The sequence below is a fragment of the Eulemur rufifrons genome, chromosome 2 (assembly GCF_041146395.1).
Source record: "Eulemur rufifrons isolate Redbay chromosome 2, OSU_ERuf_1, whole genome shotgun sequence".
Classification (NCBI taxonomy): domain Eukaryota; kingdom Metazoa; phylum Chordata; class Mammalia; order Primates; family Lemuridae; genus Eulemur; species Eulemur rufifrons.
In genome coordinates this window covers 114,711,986-114,732,805 of record NC_090984.1, presented here as the reverse complement: position 1 = coordinate 114,732,805, position 20,820 = coordinate 114,711,986, and the positions used below count along the sequence as shown (strand labels likewise).

At 55.4% G+C, this 20,820-nt stretch overlaps 1 protein-coding gene across 1 annotated transcript in view; it reads left to right on the top strand.

Annotated features, from left to right (window-relative positions):
• CCDC88C (coiled-coil domain containing 88C) overlaps nt 1-20,820 on the top strand; it is a 126,027-nt gene that overhangs the window by 90,274 nt on the left and 14,933 nt on the right. Inside the window, exons 14-23 of the mRNA XM_069465226.1 lie at nt 3,703-3,840; nt 4,587-5,657; nt 7,288-7,415; nt 8,131-8,272; nt 9,278-9,466; nt 10,443-10,604; nt 11,818-12,095; nt 15,175-15,318; nt 17,333-17,519; nt 18,696-18,841. Coding sequence (XP_069321327.1) covers nt 3,703-3,840; nt 4,587-5,657; nt 7,288-7,415; nt 8,131-8,272; nt 9,278-9,466; nt 10,443-10,604; nt 11,818-12,095; nt 15,175-15,318; nt 17,333-17,519; nt 18,696-18,841 — 2,585 coding nt within the window. The remainder of the gene's footprint in view (nt 1-3,702; nt 3,841-4,586; nt 5,658-7,287; nt 7,416-8,130; nt 8,273-9,277; nt 9,467-10,442; nt 10,605-11,817; nt 12,096-15,174; nt 15,319-17,332; nt 17,520-18,695; nt 18,842-20,820) is intronic.

Sequence of the window (20,820 nt, the reverse complement as noted above, 5' to 3'; positions counted from 1 at the left end):
TTATGGGATGGGGAAGAAGAGCCAGGGGAAACTGTATTTGCTTTTAAGGACAGCTACTGGGTCTTCCTGGTCGCACAGTAGAACCTAGACATCTGGGAGAGCAGACAGACTTTTTTACAAGCCAGTCCTGTTCTGCAGTTGGAGGATCCCGTTCACTCAGAGGATTCGGTGTCAGGCCATTGGGATGCTGGGGGTTGCCTATAGGATCGGATCCATCTGGTCCACACCGAGGATGGCACAGGTGCATGGTGGGCTCTGGACACACCGGCTGACAGATTCCAGCCAAGGGAGAAGGCGAAACCCTCTGACTGGCTGAGCCCCATGTGGGACGGGCGCGTCCGGGTGTCTCCCAACCCGCCCTGAGTCCTGGCAGCGTCGTGTCCTGAGGCATCACAGGCTGCGGGAGGAGTGTGGGCTGCAGGCAGGATTCCTGGGTCCCCTTGGTCTTGCTCTGCTGTCTCCTCACCTCTGAGTGAGCTGTGGGACTCGCCCCCCTTCTGTGAGCTGGTCCCTCGGGTTCCCCTCCTGGGACCTCCCTTGCTGGGCTGCTCTCTCTGGTCCCTTTGGAGCATTGTGTGCCTTACAGCGTTTTAGCTGCCACGTGGTTTGTCGTCTCTTTATAGGACAAAAGAAACCCCCATCTCAGGCCACGTCTTCTGATGCGGGGCAGCGCGGGGAAAGTGCCTTGGCCGTCTTGGTTTCTTAGATTCACAGGGCCCTAGCACAGGAAGTGACTTCATGCATGGCAGTCCACCCACGGCCACATAAAACAGAATTGACCTTTAGGAAGACGAGAATTTCCAAGTCCGCAGGTCCTCTCAGCTCTGCCCCGGAAAGCCTGCAGTGTAATCTCACTGGCCCAGGGACATTGTGGGTCCCCTCCCAGCAGGCTGCACGGGTGGCTCTCAGGCGTGTTGCCACCCTGGCCCGTCTGCTGTGGCCCCTCCTCTGCCCACCCAGCATGACTCCTTACACCCTCATCCCTCAGGTCCCACCCTCCTGCCTCCCTGGCCTGACACCAGCCCTCTCCTGGTGTGGCCCTTGGGAGGCCACGTCTTGGCACAGACTCCCTGGTGGCTGGGGCTTGGGAGGGCCGGAAGGGAGGGGCCACTCACTGTTCCCAGGCAAGAGCTGTCCCGTCTCCTCCCTGTCCTGCTCAGCCCACCCTGGGCCTGGCTGGAATCCGGCCTAACCCAGCAGAGTGGTTCTTCTTTCACCCTCTGTACGTGTTGCACTGTCTTACTGTCCTTGATGCCTGGCCCAGGTCAGGGACAGTGAGACACAACAGTGCTCCCCGGCATTGACAGAGGAACACTTTAGCACCAGCAGAGGGTCACACTCCGGCCCCTTTGCCCCTCGGCCAGCTCAGCCCATCCTGGAGCTGCTCTCCCCAGCCATAGCCACCCAGCTAGCGTCTCTCAGTCCGTGAGCCCACCAGGTCCCGCTGGGCCCCACAGGGACCCCGGGAGCCAGCCCAGCTCTCCTGCCTCACCCTGAGCGTAACCCAAACTGTGAGCTGGCTTAGGTCTGAGACACCTGTGGAAACCGTAGTTCCCTGAAGTTAAAACATCGTCCCTCTAACTCGTGGCACCTCCATGGGTCCTAGAGGAGCTGTCTCACTCCTCTGTGTCTGGAACTTTGTGTTGATTTCATACGAGTGCATTCTTTGAGTCAGGAAGGAAAGAATCCTCATTTTCAGGGGAAGAGGGGTGACACTTTGGGGGCCTGTCACAACGAGGCAGGAGCAGCCCATCTGGAGACATCGCAGCCCAGGCGTCCTGGGAACCCAGAGCCGAACCACAGGAGCCCGTAGCCCAAGCCAGGGGCTTTGGGGAGGACGGGAAACCCTCTCGGGGCCAGAAGGCCTGCAGCCAGCTCACGCCTCCGCACAGCGAGCTCCTCGGGGGCACTGGCTCCTCTGGAGGTGGACAGGAGTGGGGGGCACAGCGCCACAGGAGGAGAAAGATGAGGGTCCGGCAGTGGTGGATGGGACCTGGGAAACTAATCTTTAGACCAGAAGCAGCAACAGTCAGAAATGTAAGGGTGGGAGGGAAGGGGCAGCAAGGGTAAGGGGCCAAGAATTGGCAGCAATGGCTGGGCATGGTGGCTCACGCCTGTAATCTTAGCACTCTGGGAGGACGAGGTGGGAGGATTGCTTGAGCTCAGGAGTTCGAGACCAGGCTGAGTGAGAGTGAGACCCCCTCTCTGCTAAAAATAGAAAGATGTTAGCTGAACAACTTAAAATATATAGAAAAAATTAGCCAGGTGTGGTGGCATGCACCTGTAGTCCCAGCTACTCGGGAGGCTGAGGCAGGAGGATTGCTTGAGGCCAGGAGTTTGAGGTTGCTGTGAGCTAGGCTGACGCCACGGCACTCTAGCCCGGGCAACAGAGACTCTGTCTCAAAAAAAAAAAAAGGAACAGCAAGCAGGGAGACGAGAGAAAGCCAGACCCCGAGCCAGCCTAGCCTGGGGCGGGGTTGGGGGGCAGGGGCAGGCCCCCCTGGGAGCGAGAGCGGGCACCACTGCTGCTTCCTGCATTTGCCCCGTGCTCTCCAGGCGGGCTCCTCGGAGGCGATCCCTGGCTCCCCGCCGGGCACAAGCCTTGTGCTAGGAAACAAATGGGGCAAATACAGGGAAGATAAAAAGAGACTCCACTTTTAAGAGGGACCCACACGCAGCCTGGCTGGGGGAGGCACTCTCGTCCTGGGGTTCCCCAGGTTGGGGCAGGGGACAGAGTCTGAACCCCACTGGGCCCACCCGTGCCCGCCGGTGGACTCTACACCTGCACCCTCCTGTGGAGGGTTGAGTCTGCACAGACCCGGGAGGCAGGAAGGCTGGTGGCCCCTCACGAGAGAAGTGAGGCTGAGCTACCTCAGACCGTGAGCCTTAGTGTCACCCGAGGGGCTCTGCAAACTCTCCGTGCAGGCCCCGCCCCCAGCAAGCTGATTTAGAGCAGTGTGTCAGTCTGGGCTGCTCACCTGGGCCACCTGGCCGTCTCTGGATCTACCCCCAGAGGTTCTGATTTAACTGTTGGCCTGAGTTTCTGTTTTCCAAAGCTTTCCAGATCGTCCTCCTTGAGTGCCATGGTTTTAGAGCAATGGTCCCCACCCAGCAGCCCAGGATCACTAGGATTATGTTGAATGCAGATTCTCAGGCCCTGTTCTCTGGGAGGGTTGGGCACAGGTGGATTCTAGCAAAGGAGCCTGGTATCGGGGAGATCCCTGGGCAGCTGTCCAGGCAGGACAAAATGTGGCCTGGCCTGGGGCAGAGGCAATGGGGTGTTGGGGGGGGTGCAGCATGTAGGAAGGACGGGGCGTGGTAACAAACTTGCGTGGAGGTGGAAGAGAAAGGAGGACCACTCGAGCAGCTGGGTGACCTCACCTCCTAAGGCAGGGAGTCTCAGGGAGGAGGACAGGGAGATGGGTGAGTGAGGTTCCACCGGGTGCCCAGCGGTGGTGGACCTGGGCGTGGAGCACAGGCAGCCGCAAGAGGCAGAGGGAGGCTGGGGGCAGGTCCGTGCCCGATGGCCTCCTCTCTAGGAGAGAAGTTCGAGGGGGCGAGGAGGTTGCCGCAGAACCACGCTGGGAGGTTTTCCTTGAGAAAAGGCCTGTTAAAGTGTTGTGTGGGGCTGAGAGGGTTTGGTTTTGTTTCGGAACATTCACTCAGCGAGACTGACTTCTGCCGGGTCCGTGGGCTCTGCAGATTGAGAAGTTGCAGACGCAGCTGGAGAGAGAGAAGCAGAGCAGCCAGGATTTGGAGACCCTCAGCGAGGAGCTGATCAAAGAGAAGGAGCAGCTACAGAGCGACATGGAGGCCCTGAAGGCCGACAGGGCCCGGCAGGTGGGTGCCCCACAGCTGGTGCCGCCCTGGAGCCGCCACGCCACCCCCCGCCCCCACCCCGAGAGAGAGAGCTGGGGATCTTGGCCGCTCCTGGATAAATGGGAGAAGAGGGCCGGGATGGCCCTGCACATGGTGAACAGGCAGGGCCCTGCCCAGGTGTCGCTCAGCTGGGAAGACAGAGGTGACAGGTGAGGCGATCTCAGGTGTGTTGTGCTGAGGGAGAGAATACTGGAGTGCAGGGCCACCTCAGAGCTGTCACGCAAGGCTTCTTTGCGGACCCGACCTTGAGGATAAGAAGAAGCCGCTGGGGCTGGAGTCCTGGGGAAAGTACTCCAGGCAGAGGGAACAGCATGTGCAAAGTGTCTGCAGGAGGAAGGGGCTGGCAGTGGCCTAGGAGGAGGCCACAGAAGTGGGTAGGGCTCAGTTATCAGGGTCCTGGTCCCGTGACCAAAAGTACAAGGGAAGTTGGTAAAACTTTCAAGTGAGAGAGAGAGATGCAGGTTACATTTTAAAGCCATCCTGGTTGCTCTGAGTGTATTTTGATTTAAACCATCCTAAGTGATCGTGTCTGTGCCTGCTGACCTGAGTCTACGTCAGGCCTCTGGGGAGCATACAGACGGCGTTTGGGCACAGGTAGGATGGTCGGTCGTTCAAGGCCTCCACTTTCCAGTCCCCTGGTGTGAACCCACATCACTGAAATGGGTTCACACAGCAGCCTGGGTTTTGCCTGTTGTGTTTTCCCATAGATCAAGGACCTTGAGCAAGAAAAGGACCACCTCAACCGCACGGTGTGGTCGCTGCGGGAGAGGTCGCAGGTCAGCAGCGAGGCCCGCGTGAAAGACGTGGAGAAGGAGAACAAAGCCCTGCACCAGACGGTGACGGAGGCCAGCAGCAAACTCAGCCAGCTGGAGTTCGAGAAGCAGCAGCTGCACAGGGACCTGGAGCAGGCCAGGGAGAAGGGGCAGCGAGCGGAGAAGCTGGAGGGGGAGCTGCAGCGGCTGCAGGAGGAGAACGCGCAGCTCACCAGCAAGGTGGCCTCCCTGCAGACGGCCACCGAGAAAGCCACAGCCCTGGAGCACGAGAGCCAGGGCCTGCAGCTGGAGAACCGGGCGCTGCGGAAGTCTCTGGACACCTTGCAGAACGTGTCGGTGCAGCTCGAGGGCCTGGAGCGCGACAACAAGCAGCTGGACGCGGAGAACCTGGAGCTGCGCAAGATGGTGGAGGCCATGCGCTTTACCAGCGCCAAGATGGCGCAGATCGAGAGGGAGAACCAGCAGCTGGAGCGCGAGAAGGAGGAGCTGAGGAAGAATGTGGAGCTGCTGAAGGCGCTGGGCAAGAAGTCGGAGCGCCTGGAGCTCAGCTACCAGAGCGTGAGTGCCGAGAACCTGCGGCTGCAGCAGAGCCTGGAGAGCAGCGGCCGCAAGTCGCAGGCGCTGGAGAGCGAGCTGGGCGAGCTGGAGGCCGAGCACCAGGCGCTGCGGCGGGACCTGGAGGCCCTCCGGCTGACCGGCGTGCAGCTGGAGCGGGCCGAGAGGGACAAGAAGGCCCTGGAGCAGGAGGTGGCCCAGCTCGAGAAGGACAAGAAGCTGCTGGAGAAGGAGGCCAAGCGGCTGTGGCAGCAGGTGGAGCTGAAGGACGCGGTGCTGGACGACAGCACCGCCAAGCTGTCCGCCGCCGAGAAGGAGAGCCGCGCGCTGGACCGCGAGCTGGCCCGCTGCAGGGACGCGGCCGGCAAGCTGAAGGAGCTGGAGAAGGACAACAGGGACCTCACCAAGCAGGTCATCGTGCACACGAGGACGCTGACCACCCTGCGGGAGGTGAGCGGGCGCAGGCGGCCCCTCTATCGGGGGGTGGCGGGTGGGCAGGGTTCCAGGGTGGAAGTGGGACTCTGTGTTCCTCAAATGCCTCCCGGATTCTCAGAGCAACACCTAAAGGTCTGAGAGCCCAGGGAAAACCACGAATTCCGGCCCTACTGCCCAGAGAGAGTCGCTCCTGGGGTTGGGCTTGTTTCGTTCCACTATCCCCCCCTGTGTGTGTGTGAGCAGACACACTTGATGTGCTGTGTACACTGGGGAGCTGCTCTGGTTTTTATCTATTATGTCTTATTAAATAGGTTTTAAAGCCACAGTTACTCAATGGCTTCAAGATGCTTGATCCTGTAGGTTTACTATGATTATTTTTTGGACATTTCGGTGCTTTCCAGTATTTTCCACTGTTAAATAACACTGGACATCCTTGCGTACACATACACTGTCATGAATATATCAAACAGTTTTCTTAGAATATATTCCTAGGAATGGAATTACAGGATCTCTTGACGGATTTAAAATTCTCCTACTTTGCCCTGGTATCCTTTGCACAGGTCACCCAAGTGTTGTTCAGTATGTTAGGGTGAATAGCTGCTCTAGGAGGTGACTTCAGCATCTGAGTGGCCTGGCACAAGTTTAGTCTCACGCATGCAGGAATTTAGTGGGGGGCTTTCCCACACCGAGAGAAGCCCACGTGGCAGAAGCGGGTACCTAAATTGTTGTGCTTAAGGCCACGTTCCAGTGCCCGGCTTCTGCCATCCTGTGGCTCGGCCACCCCCTGGCAGAGTCCTCCTCTGGCTCCTCTGCGAGGAAGATCACACTGTGCGGGCAGAGCTCAGAGACACAGCCGCTCCCAGTGTGGGGTGCTGTGTGCCAGATCAGCCTTGGCGAATGCAGAGTGGACTCTACGTTTGACAAAGATGTCTGACTGACTGCCAGCAAGTCAGTGAGCCGTGGGGGAGAGATCTCGGCTATGAATACACGTCAGGGCCCTGTCTCTGTAAGCCTGGGTTGGGTTGTGCTGCGGTAACCGACAACCCCAGGATCCCCGTGGCTTAGCACAGCAAAGGCTCACCTCTCACTCACCGGAGGCCAGGGGACTCTCCGCTGGGTCTGTCCTCTGTGTCGCCATCGGCAGTCCAGGCCGTTTGATCTCACAGCTGCACCAGCTCAACACCAGGCCTAGGCGGTGGTTGTTGCAGGTGAAAAGGCAGCTGGAATGTCACACACGTGCTCTGCTGTGCTTTAGCCGGCAAGTGCCCCACGTCACTCCCACCCACAGCCTCTTGGCCGGAACTGGTCACCCAGCTTCAGCTGACACAGGGTGGCTAGAAAATTTGGGGGAGCAGGTGGTGAGCCTCACTGCCTCTGTCACACGGCCACTGCAGGTCCTACGATTCGGCAGGAGGGAAGAGCATGCATGTGAGTAGCTGTGACACCCGGCAGAGTGGTCACTGGCTGGAGAGCTGCAGAGGGGGCTGAAGGAGAGTGGGATGGAGGAAGGGAAGCACCTGCGTGAGTTCAACACCCAGGTTCCGAAAAGGAGACCAAAGCCAGAGTTTGAAATAAAATCTTTCCCCTTCTCTGCCGTGTTTCTGCTGTGCTCCCATCCCACACACCTGTCCCACTGTCGTTGCAGGACCTGGTGCTGGAGAAGTTGAAGAGCCAGCAGCTGAGCGGGGAGCTGGACAAACTGGGCCAGGAGCTGGAGAAGGTCGGCCTCAGCAAGGAGCTGCTGCTGCAGGACGACAACAGCAACGGTGACACGTGAGGGCGTCCCCTCTGCCGCGGGAGCTCTTCCCGCTGCTGTGTGGCCTGCAGGCTCCGGGCCTCGGCCTGAGACCTCCACTTACCCTCCGCAACTTGGCACTGTCCTCAGTGTAGTTCCTTAAGCCGATGTCCTTTATATTCTAGGTCTTGTTCCTTGAGGCCCTCAGGCAGGTGTGGAAAGAGATTTTTGTCTGATAAAAAGGCTTCTTAATTTTGTAAAAAGTTTGACGATTGCAGCGTTTCCCTGCAATGCTTCCTTAAATCACCTCATTTTTCAAGGACATTTAGTATCTTGGACTTTTCCAGGATTGTGACCAACAAGACGCACACACCTGATAATGGGATACCTTTTTGGTGGAAAGGCCGTGGACTTACCACTTAGCTAGCACTGTGGCCTTGGGCAGATTGCTTAACCTGAGACTCAGTTTCCCCACCTGTAAAATGGCCGTGATATGATAATACCCCCTAAGACAGTGACTGGAAAACCATATCAGTGGTGTTGTGTTCGAAGGTGTCACAGGTGTGTCTACTCGGGGAGCCCTGGGGAGGGCGATGGACAGCGGGGTTTGGGCTCCCAGTTTCTCGACCGAATCTGCAGGGTGGTGAAGGAGACCGGCTTTATGGAAGGAGAGAGGTGCTGGCAGTCAGGAGACTGGGAGCTTGCGGGTGAAGAGGCAGATAAATGATACTATTATGCCTTTGCATTTTTCAGAAAATACAAGATTTTGGAAGGCAGAAATGAATCAGCCTTGAAAACAACATTGGCCATGAAAGAAGAAAAGATTGTGTTCTTGGAAGCGCAGATGGAAGAGAAAGTGAGCCTGAACCACCAGTTACAGAACGAGCTCCAGACGGTAAGAGCTGCCGCCGTGGAGGTGAGCGTCGGGCCTGAGCTGCCGGGTCTCTGCCTCACCCCATCCAGCCCCTGGCCTGTGTGGCAGATTTCCTGGGGCAGGCGGGGATGAGCCGCCATCAGAATCACATGCGTCCGGGCAGGACAGAGCCAGAGTGAGAGCCAGAGGCCTGCGGGGGGAGGAGGCAGTGGCTCAGAGCGGCACCAAGTGGGGTCTGGGGACACCCCTTGAGAGCCCCATGCAAAACCAAGCCACAGGCACCGAGCAGCAGCCTGCAGAGGTCACAGGCCCCTCAAGTGGGATAGACAGTGCCCAGGTGCTGATGAAGATGTGCACATGTCTGCTCCTGGACACACGCATGCACATGTGCTCTCCACATATGTGCATACACTTTTCACACATATAGATGGGTGCTTTCCACACATTGTTGCATGTGTTCTCCACGCATATATATGTGCATGCTCTTCACACACGCTTGCTCTCTGCACACATACACACTCCATACATACACATACGTGCTCTCTGTGTGTGTACACACTCCCCTCTTATACACATACTCTTCCATTCCCCCTTTGTGAACATGGGCCACGTTTCCTGGCTGCAGGAATGAGTAGGAATCTGGAACAAAGCAGTTCTAGTGCCGACAGAGGCTTTAGAAGGTACACGATCACCTGGTCCCTGTTCCTCAGCCTCCCCTGGTCCCGGTTCCTCGGCCTCATCTCCGTTTTATGGAATGGACAGTTGAGGCCCAGGAGGGCAAGACAAGTCACGTGGCTAAAGTAGGGATGTGGCAGGAATGGGTCACAGGCCCCTGCCCTGTCATCTCTGGAAGGGAAGGGGAAACATGGAGGACAGAGCTTATGTCTCCTCCCCGCAAAAGCAAAATGAATGTGTGTGGCGTGTCACACGCAAGGGCAGGGGAGTGGCTGGCATGGGCCACCCTCGGGGCCCTGAGCCAGGCTTCCTCCTGCCTGAAGTCTGCTTTCTTGGTGCCGTGCCCTGCAGCTGAAGAAGGAGTGTGAGACCCTCAGGCAGAGCCAGGAAGAGGGGAAGCACCTGCAGAACTCTTTCAAACACCCCGTGGGGAAGACGGGCGCAGGCAGCCAGGGGAAGGAGACCTGGGGGCCCAGCCACAAGGAAGCCACGATGGAGCTGCTCCGAGTGAAGGACCGGGCCATCGAGCTGGAGCGGAACGTGAGTGGGCTGCCCCGGCTGCAGTGGCTCGGGGGGAGACCTGTGAGTGGTCCCACTGACAACGCGTCGTTACTGTAAAGAACGCAGGACGTCAGAGTCCGTTGAGGTTTGTCCAGATCTAGCCGGACACCTCTTGAGTTGTCCTGGAAGGTCCGATAGCCTCCTCCTCACTTGAGGTGCCTTCGGTGTTTCCGACACCAGGGGCAAACTCGCCGTCTCCCACGCAGGGCGTTGCCGTCTGCCTGCCCATGGGACGGTGTTAGGGGTTGAGGCAGAGACCACATGGCTGGCAAACCCAAAAGTATTTACTGTCTGGTCCTTTCAGAAAAAGTTTGCTAATGCACGTCTATACCTCTGGTTTTATCTGACTCTCAAGTGACTTTACGAAGTCCTTAGGGATGATTTTCATTATTTGGCAGATTAGAATTTAAGAGACTTGACCCAAAGTCTTGTGCTAATAAGGGATAGTACAAGACTGGCCCGAGGGTCCCGACCCCTAGCCCAGTGTTTGGCATACTTTACGTGGTTTTTGTTAGTCTCTTGTAACACAAAGCTCCTTATTGTACTGCTGTCACTCCTAAGTAGGGCGAACCTATGGACTAAGGCTTTGCCTTTCTGTCCTGTGAGAGACTTGGGGTTGTTGTCACGGGGAGATGGATTTGGCTCCCTGAAATGCACTCTCAGGTGTTCAGCAGAAAACAAAGAAAAGCATTAAAGAGAGAAAGGAAGAAGTGGCTTTAACGCCAGCGTGCCTTGGCCTCCCACTCGTGTACTCAGGTGCAATGCAGTGTCTCCCATGGTGTGTGGTCTTTTTTAAAAAAATTCTGTTGAGGGAAAATGGTATTTCCTTTACCCGGTGGACCCTGGCTTTGGCCCCCAAAGTGTCGACTCTTGGGGGTTCGTTATAAGCCAAGGACCTGTGACCAGTGAGCATCTTCCCAGCCAGTTGATTGGCTCATGCTTCCCCGTCTTCTAGAACGCAGCTCTGCAGGCTGAGAAGCAGCTGCTCAAGGAGCAGCTCCAGCACTTGGAGACCCAGAACGTGGCCTTCAGCAGTCAGATCCTGACGCTGCAGAAGCAGAGCGCCTTCCTGCAGGAGCACAACACCACGCTGCAGACACAGACGGCCAAGCTGCAGGTGAGCGCGTGGCTCCAGGGCCAGCAGGTCAGAGCCCCGTGCAGACATTTGTCTGCGGCTCTGAGAGACCAGTGAGGGCACCAGGACTTCTCCTAAGCAGCAGCAAAACAACGTATGGGGGAAATCTGGGGCTTTGTTTTGTTGTTATTATAATAGGCTCCTAAACAGTGATCTGAGAAGGTGGTGATGGTTTACGAGGCATCTTCAGTGATGGAGCGTGTTGCTGCACGGGTGCAAAGCTTCATTTCTCTGCCTTCCCTTGCATTCTTGTCCATGTTTCCCAAAGTCTGTTCCCTGAAATGTAATTAGGAATGACTTGGAAAAGAGGTGTGGGGATCAAATAAATTGGGTTAAACAGAATTAGCCAGGTTTCTTTGCACTGAACCTGGCAGAGCTTTTTTTAAGCACATGTGAATTTTTAATCCCTCGGAGGGATGTGGGCTCTGAAGTGGCTGCTGGACCGTTGGGAGCGGCCAGCAAACCAGCGTCTGTGCCACCCAGGACAGATGCTGGTTCTTGTTTATGATGAATAGATTGTGGGAAGATGAATTTATCCTTTATTCATGCAGTTTCTGAGAAGAGTTTGAAGATACGTAACTTACAGGGATAATGAACAGGAAACTATTTGGCACAGAGCTTGGGATCTGATCATTAAAACAAGAAAATAAGATACTGGTTTGTTTATTTCTTCTTGTAAAGTCCGTGTCTGGTTTTAATATCATGATAATTCTGGCTTCGTAGAATAATGTGGGACGTATTCCCTTCTCTTCAATTTTCTGGTGATTTTGGATGTTATTGGATGGAGCGTTCTGTAAATATGACTTATGTTATCAATAGTGTTCTTCAGGCAGTCTGTATCTTTACAGATGTTCTGTCTACTTGTTCTAGAAAAATAGGCCTTTAAATACAAAGAGGGCACACTAGGAGGTAACCCAGAGAAAGGACATACAATAGTTTACCCCCAAAGCTCACATTTGTAGAGTGGCTTAGGCCCGCAGCACCATCTGATACTCCACCCCTTCCCAGGGCAGGTCCTTAAGTTCTGGTACTGCTGTCCTCGGCCCTCCTGGGTCTTGCCTGCCCGGGGGTCCGCGTTGTTTTCTCCTCTGCCTGGGGCGCCTGACCTGCTCCCTGGCCCTGCTCACTGCCTGTGGGGACCTGGGCTCCCGTGGGTCTGCACTCCGTGAGGCCCGCGGTCGTCTCCCTCTTGCAGGTGGAGAACTCCACCCTGAGCTCCCAGAGCGCTGCGCTCACCGCACAGTACACGCTGCTGCAGAACCAGCAGACGGCCAAGGAGAACGAGAACGAGAACCTGCAGAAGCAGCAGGAGCAGCTGACGGTGGCCTACGAGGCCCTGCTCCAGGACCACGAGCACCTGGGCGCACTGCACGAGCGGCAGTCCGCAGAGTACGAGGCCCTCATCCGCCAGCACAGCTGCCTGAAGACGCTGCACCGGAACCTGGAGCTGGAACACAAGGAGCTGGGGGAGAGGTGAGGCCTGGGGAGGGAGAGGTGTGGCTTGGGGAGGTGGGTGGGGCTAGAGTGGGCGGGGCCCGGGAGGTGGGTGGGGCCTGGGCCCGCAGATGCGAAAGACTGGGGCTTCCCCCTTCCCCCACCCTGCATTTCCTCTTGGCCCACTGCTTCCCATTGTTAGGGCACCTGAGCTTTCCCAAAGGGAAGGAAATAAAACGTCACCTTCAGCAACTTGGAGTTTGTGCAGCTGGAGACTGAGGGGGGAAGGGGTGCCGCGGCTCCTCCTTGCTGGGGAAGCCCCTCCCTGCTGGGGAAGCCCCTCGTGGCCTCTGGGGCCCTAGGAGGGATTCTCTCCTCTCTCCTTTTCCCCCAAAAGCAGAAAGAAGGAGCAAATTCTCTGTGGCCACCAGTTTGCAGGGATGTGCTTGTCTAGCTTCCCTGGCTGCCTCTTCTGTGTAAGAGCCTGGCTTTCTTTATTAAAATTTTTAACCTTTAATTATGGAAAATTTTGAACATATGGAAAGCAAACCGAGTAATGTAGTGAAACCCCTGTGAACCTGTCCCCCAGCACCCACAGTCACACAGTCATCTATGTCCTTCCACCCTGTTTCATCTGCGCCTCCCACTCTCCAGTCTCCAACCCACACTCCTTCTTTTTTTTTTTTTTTTTTTTTTTTTTGAGGTAAAATGCACAAATCTTAACTTTGCACTCTTGACAGCACAGGTTTGGGTGTTGTATCTATTAAGTCAGCAACATCAGCTGAGCTCCTGCCCTGTGCAAACCACTGATGGTCCCAGGCACCTGGGCAGGTGCGGCAGGATCCAGGGAGGGCGAGGACAGGATGCTGCTCCACAGAGTCTGAGCAAGGATGTGACATGCACCTGAATCTAATGCCTAAGAGAGAGGCGCATCTGAAGAGAGGCTCTCAAATACCTGAAGTAGAGCAGAGGGCAGGAGATACACTTTCCGTGCTTGTGAATGGCCCTGCTGACGGCATTTCCGCTGATCTAGCCTCAGCAAGATGACGACGCAAACGTTGGTTCACGGTGGGAGCAGGCAGGACGTTTCCACTGTAGGGAGCTAGAAGATCCTTGCATGGCGCTCATGATGCTCACAGGCATGTGAGTGGTGGTGACATTCATTTATTCACCCATCACGTGCTTCCCTTTTGTCCCTGTCTAGAGCTCTCCAGCTCCTGTCCCCATCCAGATCTCTGTCCTTCAGGGGCTGCGGAGGCATCTGCACCTGTAAGACTCTGCTCCTTCCATCTCTCCCTTCTCCATCCATCCTGTATTCATGCCATGTTTATTGCATATCTGCTGTATGCATGGTACTGTGTCTAGACATGGTAGGGGTGCACACAGTTTACTAATGAAGTGGAGCAAAAAGTATTCACATGAGTCTGATACTGGCGCAACGCCCACCTCTCAGCAGGCACTTACAGAAGCATCTTACTCTTAGTGTCCTGTTATATTGTAACAGTGTCTTAGTGTATTCTTAACGTCCGTTTGTTAAGGTTTTCACAGGTGGTGTTTTCCTTGCCCTTCCTTGCTCATTGCAGCATGGAGTAGTTACTTAGTATTTTTGCTGGTTGGACAGATGAGTGGCAGCCCCTTGGTCTGTCTGCAGCAGGCTACGGGTTTAATAGTGCAGGGATTTGGAGCACAGGGGTGATAGCTCTGTATTCTCTTCATTTGACTCTTAAATTGGACAAGCTCACCCATTCATTCCTCTAACAGATATTCCCTGTGCATTATTCTTTGTACGGGGGATTGATTCGGTGGTGAGCAAGACTAGTGAAGTTTCTGCCTTACAGTTGGGTGGTTACCAGTGGTTAGAGATGTGCCTGGTCAATGTGCCTCTCTGAGATGTTGCAGCAAGGGAACAGGAGATGGGGAAACTTAATGAGCTGCCCGTGGCCCTTATTTGTCAAACTTGGATGATTTTTTCCAGAATCATTAGCCCGGATAAGAAAGGTCATCACTCTGAAAGCCGTGTGCTTCGCCATGGTGATGGCAAAAGGCCACACAGACATGTGTCTTTTAGCAGCTGCCTGAGCAGGTTTCCAAGTTTGGTTCCCCATGAGTCTGGGCTCCGGGCAGATGGTAGAAGGACAGCTGAGATGGGGGCTGTGGCAGGGTAGAGTTCTGGAGATAAAGGATGGGTTCCCTGGAGCACTGGCCGGTCTCTGTCAGACTGTCTCTGAGTGTGAAACCCTCAGAAAGGAAGGGGACTCTAGAGAGATATTTGCCTGAACAGGGAAGATCTAGGGTTGTGCCTCAGACCCTTCTCCACTTGCAGTCTCTGTGCACCCCTGGGACTGGGAGGAGACCCGGGTCATCCCTGAACACACAAGGCTCCAGCACAGTGGGAGGAGGAGGAGGGGTCTGGACTCTGTCCTTGTGCTCTGCTGCCCTCCAGAGCCGGCTGTGCGGCCTGCAGAGATGAGTCTGGAGGAGAAAGTTAAAGCCTGGAGGGGAGGGGAGGGGAGGGTTAAAGCTGTAGGAGAAGGTGAGGGCTGCGGGGTGATAGCCGCTAGCAGCTCTTGGGCAAGCCTCTGTCCCTACCTCTGTCCCTCGGGAAGGGCAGCTGAGAACAAGCAGACACCAGCTCCCAGGGGAGGGAGGAGAGATTATCTGTTATGCGAGTGGAATTCGGCTGTTTATATTGTGGTTTCTTTTAGATCTCTTTGTGTTTAGTGAACCACCTAGTAGCTTGTTGATAACTCCCTAAGAGAGAAGGGCGTGGAGCTCAGAAAATATAGTCATCGCATTGCCAGGTGGCTGAAGGAAGACACTGCTGTGACAGGGTGTCGAGGGGACTGTGGCGACGGATCCGGCCAGAGGAAGAAGATCCTCGGCCCCAGGGCCGGGTGCTGGCCCGGACACACTCCCAGCAGCGGCTCCCTGACTCTCTGCCATCCAGCTGCCATCCCCACCTGCGCTCTGCCCTGTCTCTGTCCCTGTCCCTTCTGCAGAGAAACCTCCAGAGGAATCCACTTTCTCAGAGGAGTCATCCAGGTCTTGTGGGGTGTGAGTTTCCTGTAGGAAAAGAAGGCCCAGGCCGGACTCCCAGCGGTGTGTTTCCCTCCGGCAGGCACGGCGACATGCTGAAGCGCAAGGCGGAGCTGGAGGAGCTGGAGAAGGTCTTGACTGCCGAGCGGGAGGCCCTGCAGCAGGAGCAGAGGACAAATGTCATCGCTGCGGGCGAGAACCAGAGGCTGCGCGGGGAGCTGGACAGGTAGGTGCCGGCGCCACGGCGACCCTGCCCAGCCCCGAGTGCAGCGGCATTTGGTGCCCAGGGTCCTGTGCAGACCAGTCTCGCTTAGCAACCACTAGGAGAAGGTCAAGTGATTCCTGGCTGTCGTGTCCTTTTACAAACCATGTCATGTTAATAGCTGGGTAGTAAAGTAAAGGGTAACTCTAGCTGGTTGCTGGGATGCGAGGATAGTGCATTGTCTAAGTTTGGTGGGTCTCCCCTCCCGCCCTTACACTGTCAGCTGCGTCAGGCACAGGTGTGTCCATTACTTGACTAAGCCCACAACATTCTCACGAGGAAGGTGCAGCCGATCCTCACGATTCACAGATCTCCATTTGTGAATTACCTGCTTGCTAACTTGTAACACCGAGATCAGTACTCACGGGGCTTTGGTGGACGCGCACAGAGCGGTGAAGTATTCGTCTCCAGCCGGCCGCGTTCCCAGCTGAGGTCGAGCAGGGCGATGCTCTGCCTTCTTGTCTCGGTTCTCCTGCTGCAGACAAATGTCCTTTTCGAAATCTCTTCAGTGCCTCGTTTTCATATTTTGTGCTTTTGCTGTTTAAAACGACCCCCAGGCATGGTACTTAAGTGCCGTCTAGTGTTCCCAAGCATATGTGATGCGCCTTACGGAGAAAACACGTGTGTTAGATAAGCTTTGTTCAGGCATGAGTTGCAGTGCTGTCGGCTGTCTATTACATAGGGTGTCTTTAAACAGAAACGCACACAAAGCAAAGTTTCGTACTGATCAGTCGACCAGAGGCTCCCAAGAACCTACCCCTGTGTTTTCCCTGAGGCATGATGGTTCTGTATTCACTAAGTCAGTGATTTTGGTGACTTTATAGAACATGACTACCGTCAATAATGAGAATTGACAGTACTATTATTATCTTCCCCCCGCTTTTTTTTTTCTCTTTTTGCCTTTTATTTTTAAGATGAGGAAACAGGTTCAGAGAGATTTAATAACTTTTTTGAGGTCAGTGTTCCCAGTTAATGGCAGAGTCAGGATAGAATCCAGGTCTTGTCTCATTCCAAAGGCTTCACCGTATAAAGCTCTTCTTCCTCCCACATCCTCATGTCACTGCACACTGGAGGTTCCAAACTCAGATGCCTCCAGTGACCAGGCAGGTAAAGCACGTAGGTGACAGTGCCGGCGACGGACCACGGACTGTAAAACGCAGACCACGTACCGTCTAACCGGGCAGGCGAGAGCCGGCTGCAGGGCAGTTGCCAGCGGGAGGCAGGCCCGGGGCTGCCAGGTCAGCCTTCGGTTTTCTATTTTTTTAAGAGAACCTGGGTTATTTGGATGTTGATGTGAAACTTGCAAATTTTTAAATGTTGGCAAAATAATTGGTTTTTAAAAAATAGAATTATACAGGCCAAGTAAGACACATCTGTGTTAAATCGAGTCCACAAGCCTCTGGTAATTTCAGCTTTCTGAATAAAATCTGAGAAACGCCAGTTAGATAATAGTTATCATCCTGATGATAATTTTGGTAGGTTTACATAATACCCACTGTGTCATATTTTATTTATCCAGGAGTTGAAATTAGAAAGGGGCTTGGAATTGGAAAGAAGAGCTTGGCAGAGACAGAATTTTAGCATAAAAATGTTCTGGTCCAGTGTTTAAAAAATTTTTTTAACAGCAGAACCCTTTTTTCCAAGTACGCAGAGATGCCAAAGCTATATCGTAGAAGAGATGGTGGCAATGACGCTCTGTTGATACAGGTGTCCGAGCCTGCCTGCTCGGTCTCCCCCAGGCCCAGTGTGCTGGCATCAGGGGTACCTCATGGAACCCTAAAGAACACAGTTTGTAAACCAGCAATTTTGTTCAACACCGTCATTTTACATGTGACAAAAACTGAGGCCCAGAGAGGTTGTGATTTTATATAAGGTTGCACAGCCTGCCACTGTCGGAGCTGGGGCCAAGCCCCAGTGTCCTTGCCATTATCTCTTTCAAGCCTCTTCAGCCCCTTTGCCCTTGGCTGTCCACCCCCAGGGTCAACTTCCTGCACCACCAGCTGAAGGGGGAGTATGAGGAGCTGCACGCCCACACCAAGGAGCTGAAAACCTCGCTGAACAACTCGCAGCTGGAGCTGAACCGCTGGCAGGCCCGGTTCGACGAGCTGAAGGAGCAGCACCAGAGCATGGACATCTCGCTGACCAAGCTGGACAACCACTGCGAGGTGAGGCCTGGGCCGGGGCGGAGCCTCAGGGGACTGGGAACAGGTCCCCCAGGGTGACAGCCTGGGGCCCAGCCAGGCGGTGCTGAGTCCCGATGGGTGTCTGGGCTGAAAGACAGCCACCTTTTCACCGTGTCCTCTCGTGGTCTTTGTGGGCTCAGCCCCCGTGTCTCTGTGTGTCCGCATGTCCTTCTTAAAGGACTCCAGTTGGGCGGATCAGGGCCCACCCTCACGGCGGCACCATTTTAAGTTAATCGCCTGTCGATAGGCCCCAGCTCCAAATACAGTCGCACTCTGAGGGACCCGGGGTTAGGGCTTCAGCATATGAATTTCGGGGACACAGTTCAGCCCATCACGGAGCTGAGCTGGGTGACTGGAGTGAAGGACAGGTGTGCTTGGCTTTGAGCTGTGCTCTCCGCCTCTCCCGCCCCCACCTCTTTCTGGGAGGTCCGTGTGTCACGAATTGGGTTTGTTTGTTGCCGAATGTCTAATGAGGTGACAGAGCAGCTGCCCCCTCGCTGTTGGGATGCACGTGGCCCTCGCAGGCGTGGACTCAGGCTGAAGGGAGGGGCCCAGCGGTGCTTGGATCCCTGGGACCTGTGGCCACACGGGGTGTTTCCGGGGCCAAAGCAGAGAGGTCCGGGGCTGGTGTTTCATCCCGCCGACGGCTGACTTGCCACGTGGTGCTTTCCTCCCAGGCCTCGTGCAGTTCTCTACGCTGCAGAAAGTAGCATTTTTATTACGTTGTTTACTTTACTCGTTGCCCAAGTAATGCAGCGATGACAGTCATAGAAATATTTTTAGTGAATAAAATGTCATCGTCTCACCTCCTTTTTCCTTCTACTTCCTCTCCCTGTGTGTACATGAATTGTATATAATGATGTTCGCATTTGGCCTTCAAAATCTGCTGTGCGTCTTGCACTTGCGGTACAGCCTCGTTCAGACTCGCTGCGTTTTAAGTGCTCGGTAGCCTCCTGTCGTCAGGGGCACCAGGACTGGACGGTGCAGTGGTGGCGGGAACTCAGTCATTCCCACACTACTGGCTACTTCGGTGCTTTCAAGTTGTCACTAGTGTAGATAACACTGGGGTGAACGTCTCTGTGCACTTGGCCCTTTCCTTCCTTGGGAAGCTGTGTAGGTTCCCAGCGGTGTTTGAGATGCTGTTGGTCTGTGTTTTAGCTGCTCTCCCGTCTCAAGGGGAACTTGGAGGAAGAAAATCATCACCTCTTGAGCCAGATCCAGCTGCTGAGCCAGCAGAACCAGAAGCTTCTGGAGCAGAACATGGAGAACAAGGAGCAGTACCACGAGGAGCAGAAGCAGTACATGTAAGGGGGCCCCTCTCCCCAGCTGTCACAGCAGGGAACCCGCAGTCTCTGGCGGGCCTGGCTTCCCTTGCCCCACACCAAAGGCCTGGACGTGGTGGGCAAAGAGCAGTCCCGGGCACAGACCACTCACCAAGGCAGACTTCCCCTGGCTTCTTGGAACGTCCTCCACTTCTGAAAGTGGTGGTCATTGGTTTTGGTTTGCTTTTTCAAAGGCACTGTCCACTACTAGAAGCTTCTTTTTCTGCTTTTGGAATTAAGTTCACTTTTAAAAATACGACAGCACCACAAAGAAGTATCTCTGGGAGAGAATTCAGACTGAAGGCTAAGAATGAGAGCCGTAAGCCTGTGTTTCATCACCTCACCTGTGTTCCCTTGGAGAGGGTTTGGTGTGCCCTGCTTGTCCTCACTCCGCTGGCGTTTGGGAAGTGCCAGTTTAAGCCCAGGCCCTGCAAGTGCACAGAACCAGTTCCCTGGTAGCCGGGAACCACAGGGGTAGCAGGGTGTGAACAGAGCTTTGTCCAATACCAGCCAGACATGAAGGGCTACACGGAGGCTTGGGGGGGGTGTTGAGTTCTGCTGCTACACGGGGTGAGGGGAGGCGTGCAAGGGATGGGAAGTTGGGGCAGTGGGGCTGGGAGCTGGGGTGTAGGCGGCAGTCTGGGTGCAGGGAGTGTGCAGGGGGCATCTGGAGAGAAGGCTGGAACAGGAGGTGGGCGCTGGGCTGTGCATGGCCTCCATGTCTCGTTATAAACTTTGGGTTCGTCGGGACGTTTGGGAAGGGATGGTGGTCTAGCAGGGCCTAGGAAGTTGCCAGAAATATAGGACAAGTAGAAGAACCCTGGAGCTGGAAACTCGTGGTTCAAGAATCCAGGGTGGTTTTCACCACTCCATGCTGCGGTGGTTGGACCGTCCGTCCACGTGCTCAGGAGTGGCTGGGATGGGCATCCCGGGAGGCCCCGGGGTGCTGGCGCGAGTGTGGGGAGGGCAAGCTGGGACACGTCTGTGGAGGGACATGGGCACCTGAGTGCCGTGTGCCGTCCCTGCTCCCCTGGTGAAACGCCGCTCCCCATCACCTCCTGGCTTCATCTGCTCATCTGGCGGCAGCTCACCACCTACCGAAGGATAGTTTGTGTGTGAAACCGCGCTACAATTGCGGGGTGGAGATGACGGTTGCCTGAAGTTGGCCCTCTGTAATCCCGCTGAGCCCAGCACCAGCCCAGGTCGGGCAGGTGCTGACTGGAAGGAGTAGGAGCCTGGTACCCAGGGGGATTATTTGATGACGTTTTGCATTAGAGAGTGTCTGCCCCAGGCCGGCAGGCTGGCGAGCTTCCTGGAACCTGCTCCGGGCCCCGTGAGTTCGTGTGGGTCTATGGGGCCAACGTGGCCATGAAAGCGTGAGGCCCAGCAGCGCGGCTGTGAGGACAGGACACCAGGATCCGGGCGGCATCGAGGGGTCTGGAAGCAGAGCGTGGCTGGGGTTACTTTCCACAGGAGCTCACTTCACGGTGAACCCTCTAGAAAGCCTCCAGAACCTCAGCAGCTTTGAGAACAAGGAAGCTCGGCCTCTTGTCTAAGGTCTTGTTTTCAGACAGGGAAACCAGGGCTCGGAGCTGCTGAGACCACGCAGGTGATGAGGCAGGGGTGGGCAGGAGCACACACAGCCCGAGACTCCCTGAGCCCGAACAAAAGCTTTCCCTTCATGTCAGGAAAGACAGAATTTTCCGGTAAGGTGCCTTGTGGCTCTCAGGTTTCAAAAGGCATCTCTTTGGTCCCTTGCTGTGTTTTTTTAAAATGTGAACTGGTTTCCAACATTTAGAAGTCAGGAGATTTTGTCTCATCGCCTGGGCTTCTGGCTGGCACTGGTGGGCTGAAGTTTGCTGCGGTCCCCACCACTGCCTCTGGCCTCTCTGGCACCGTTTTGCTCGGTATCTTCTCTGCTTGGCCCCTGAAAGCTTTTGCGTTTGCTTCTGAGTTGGAAT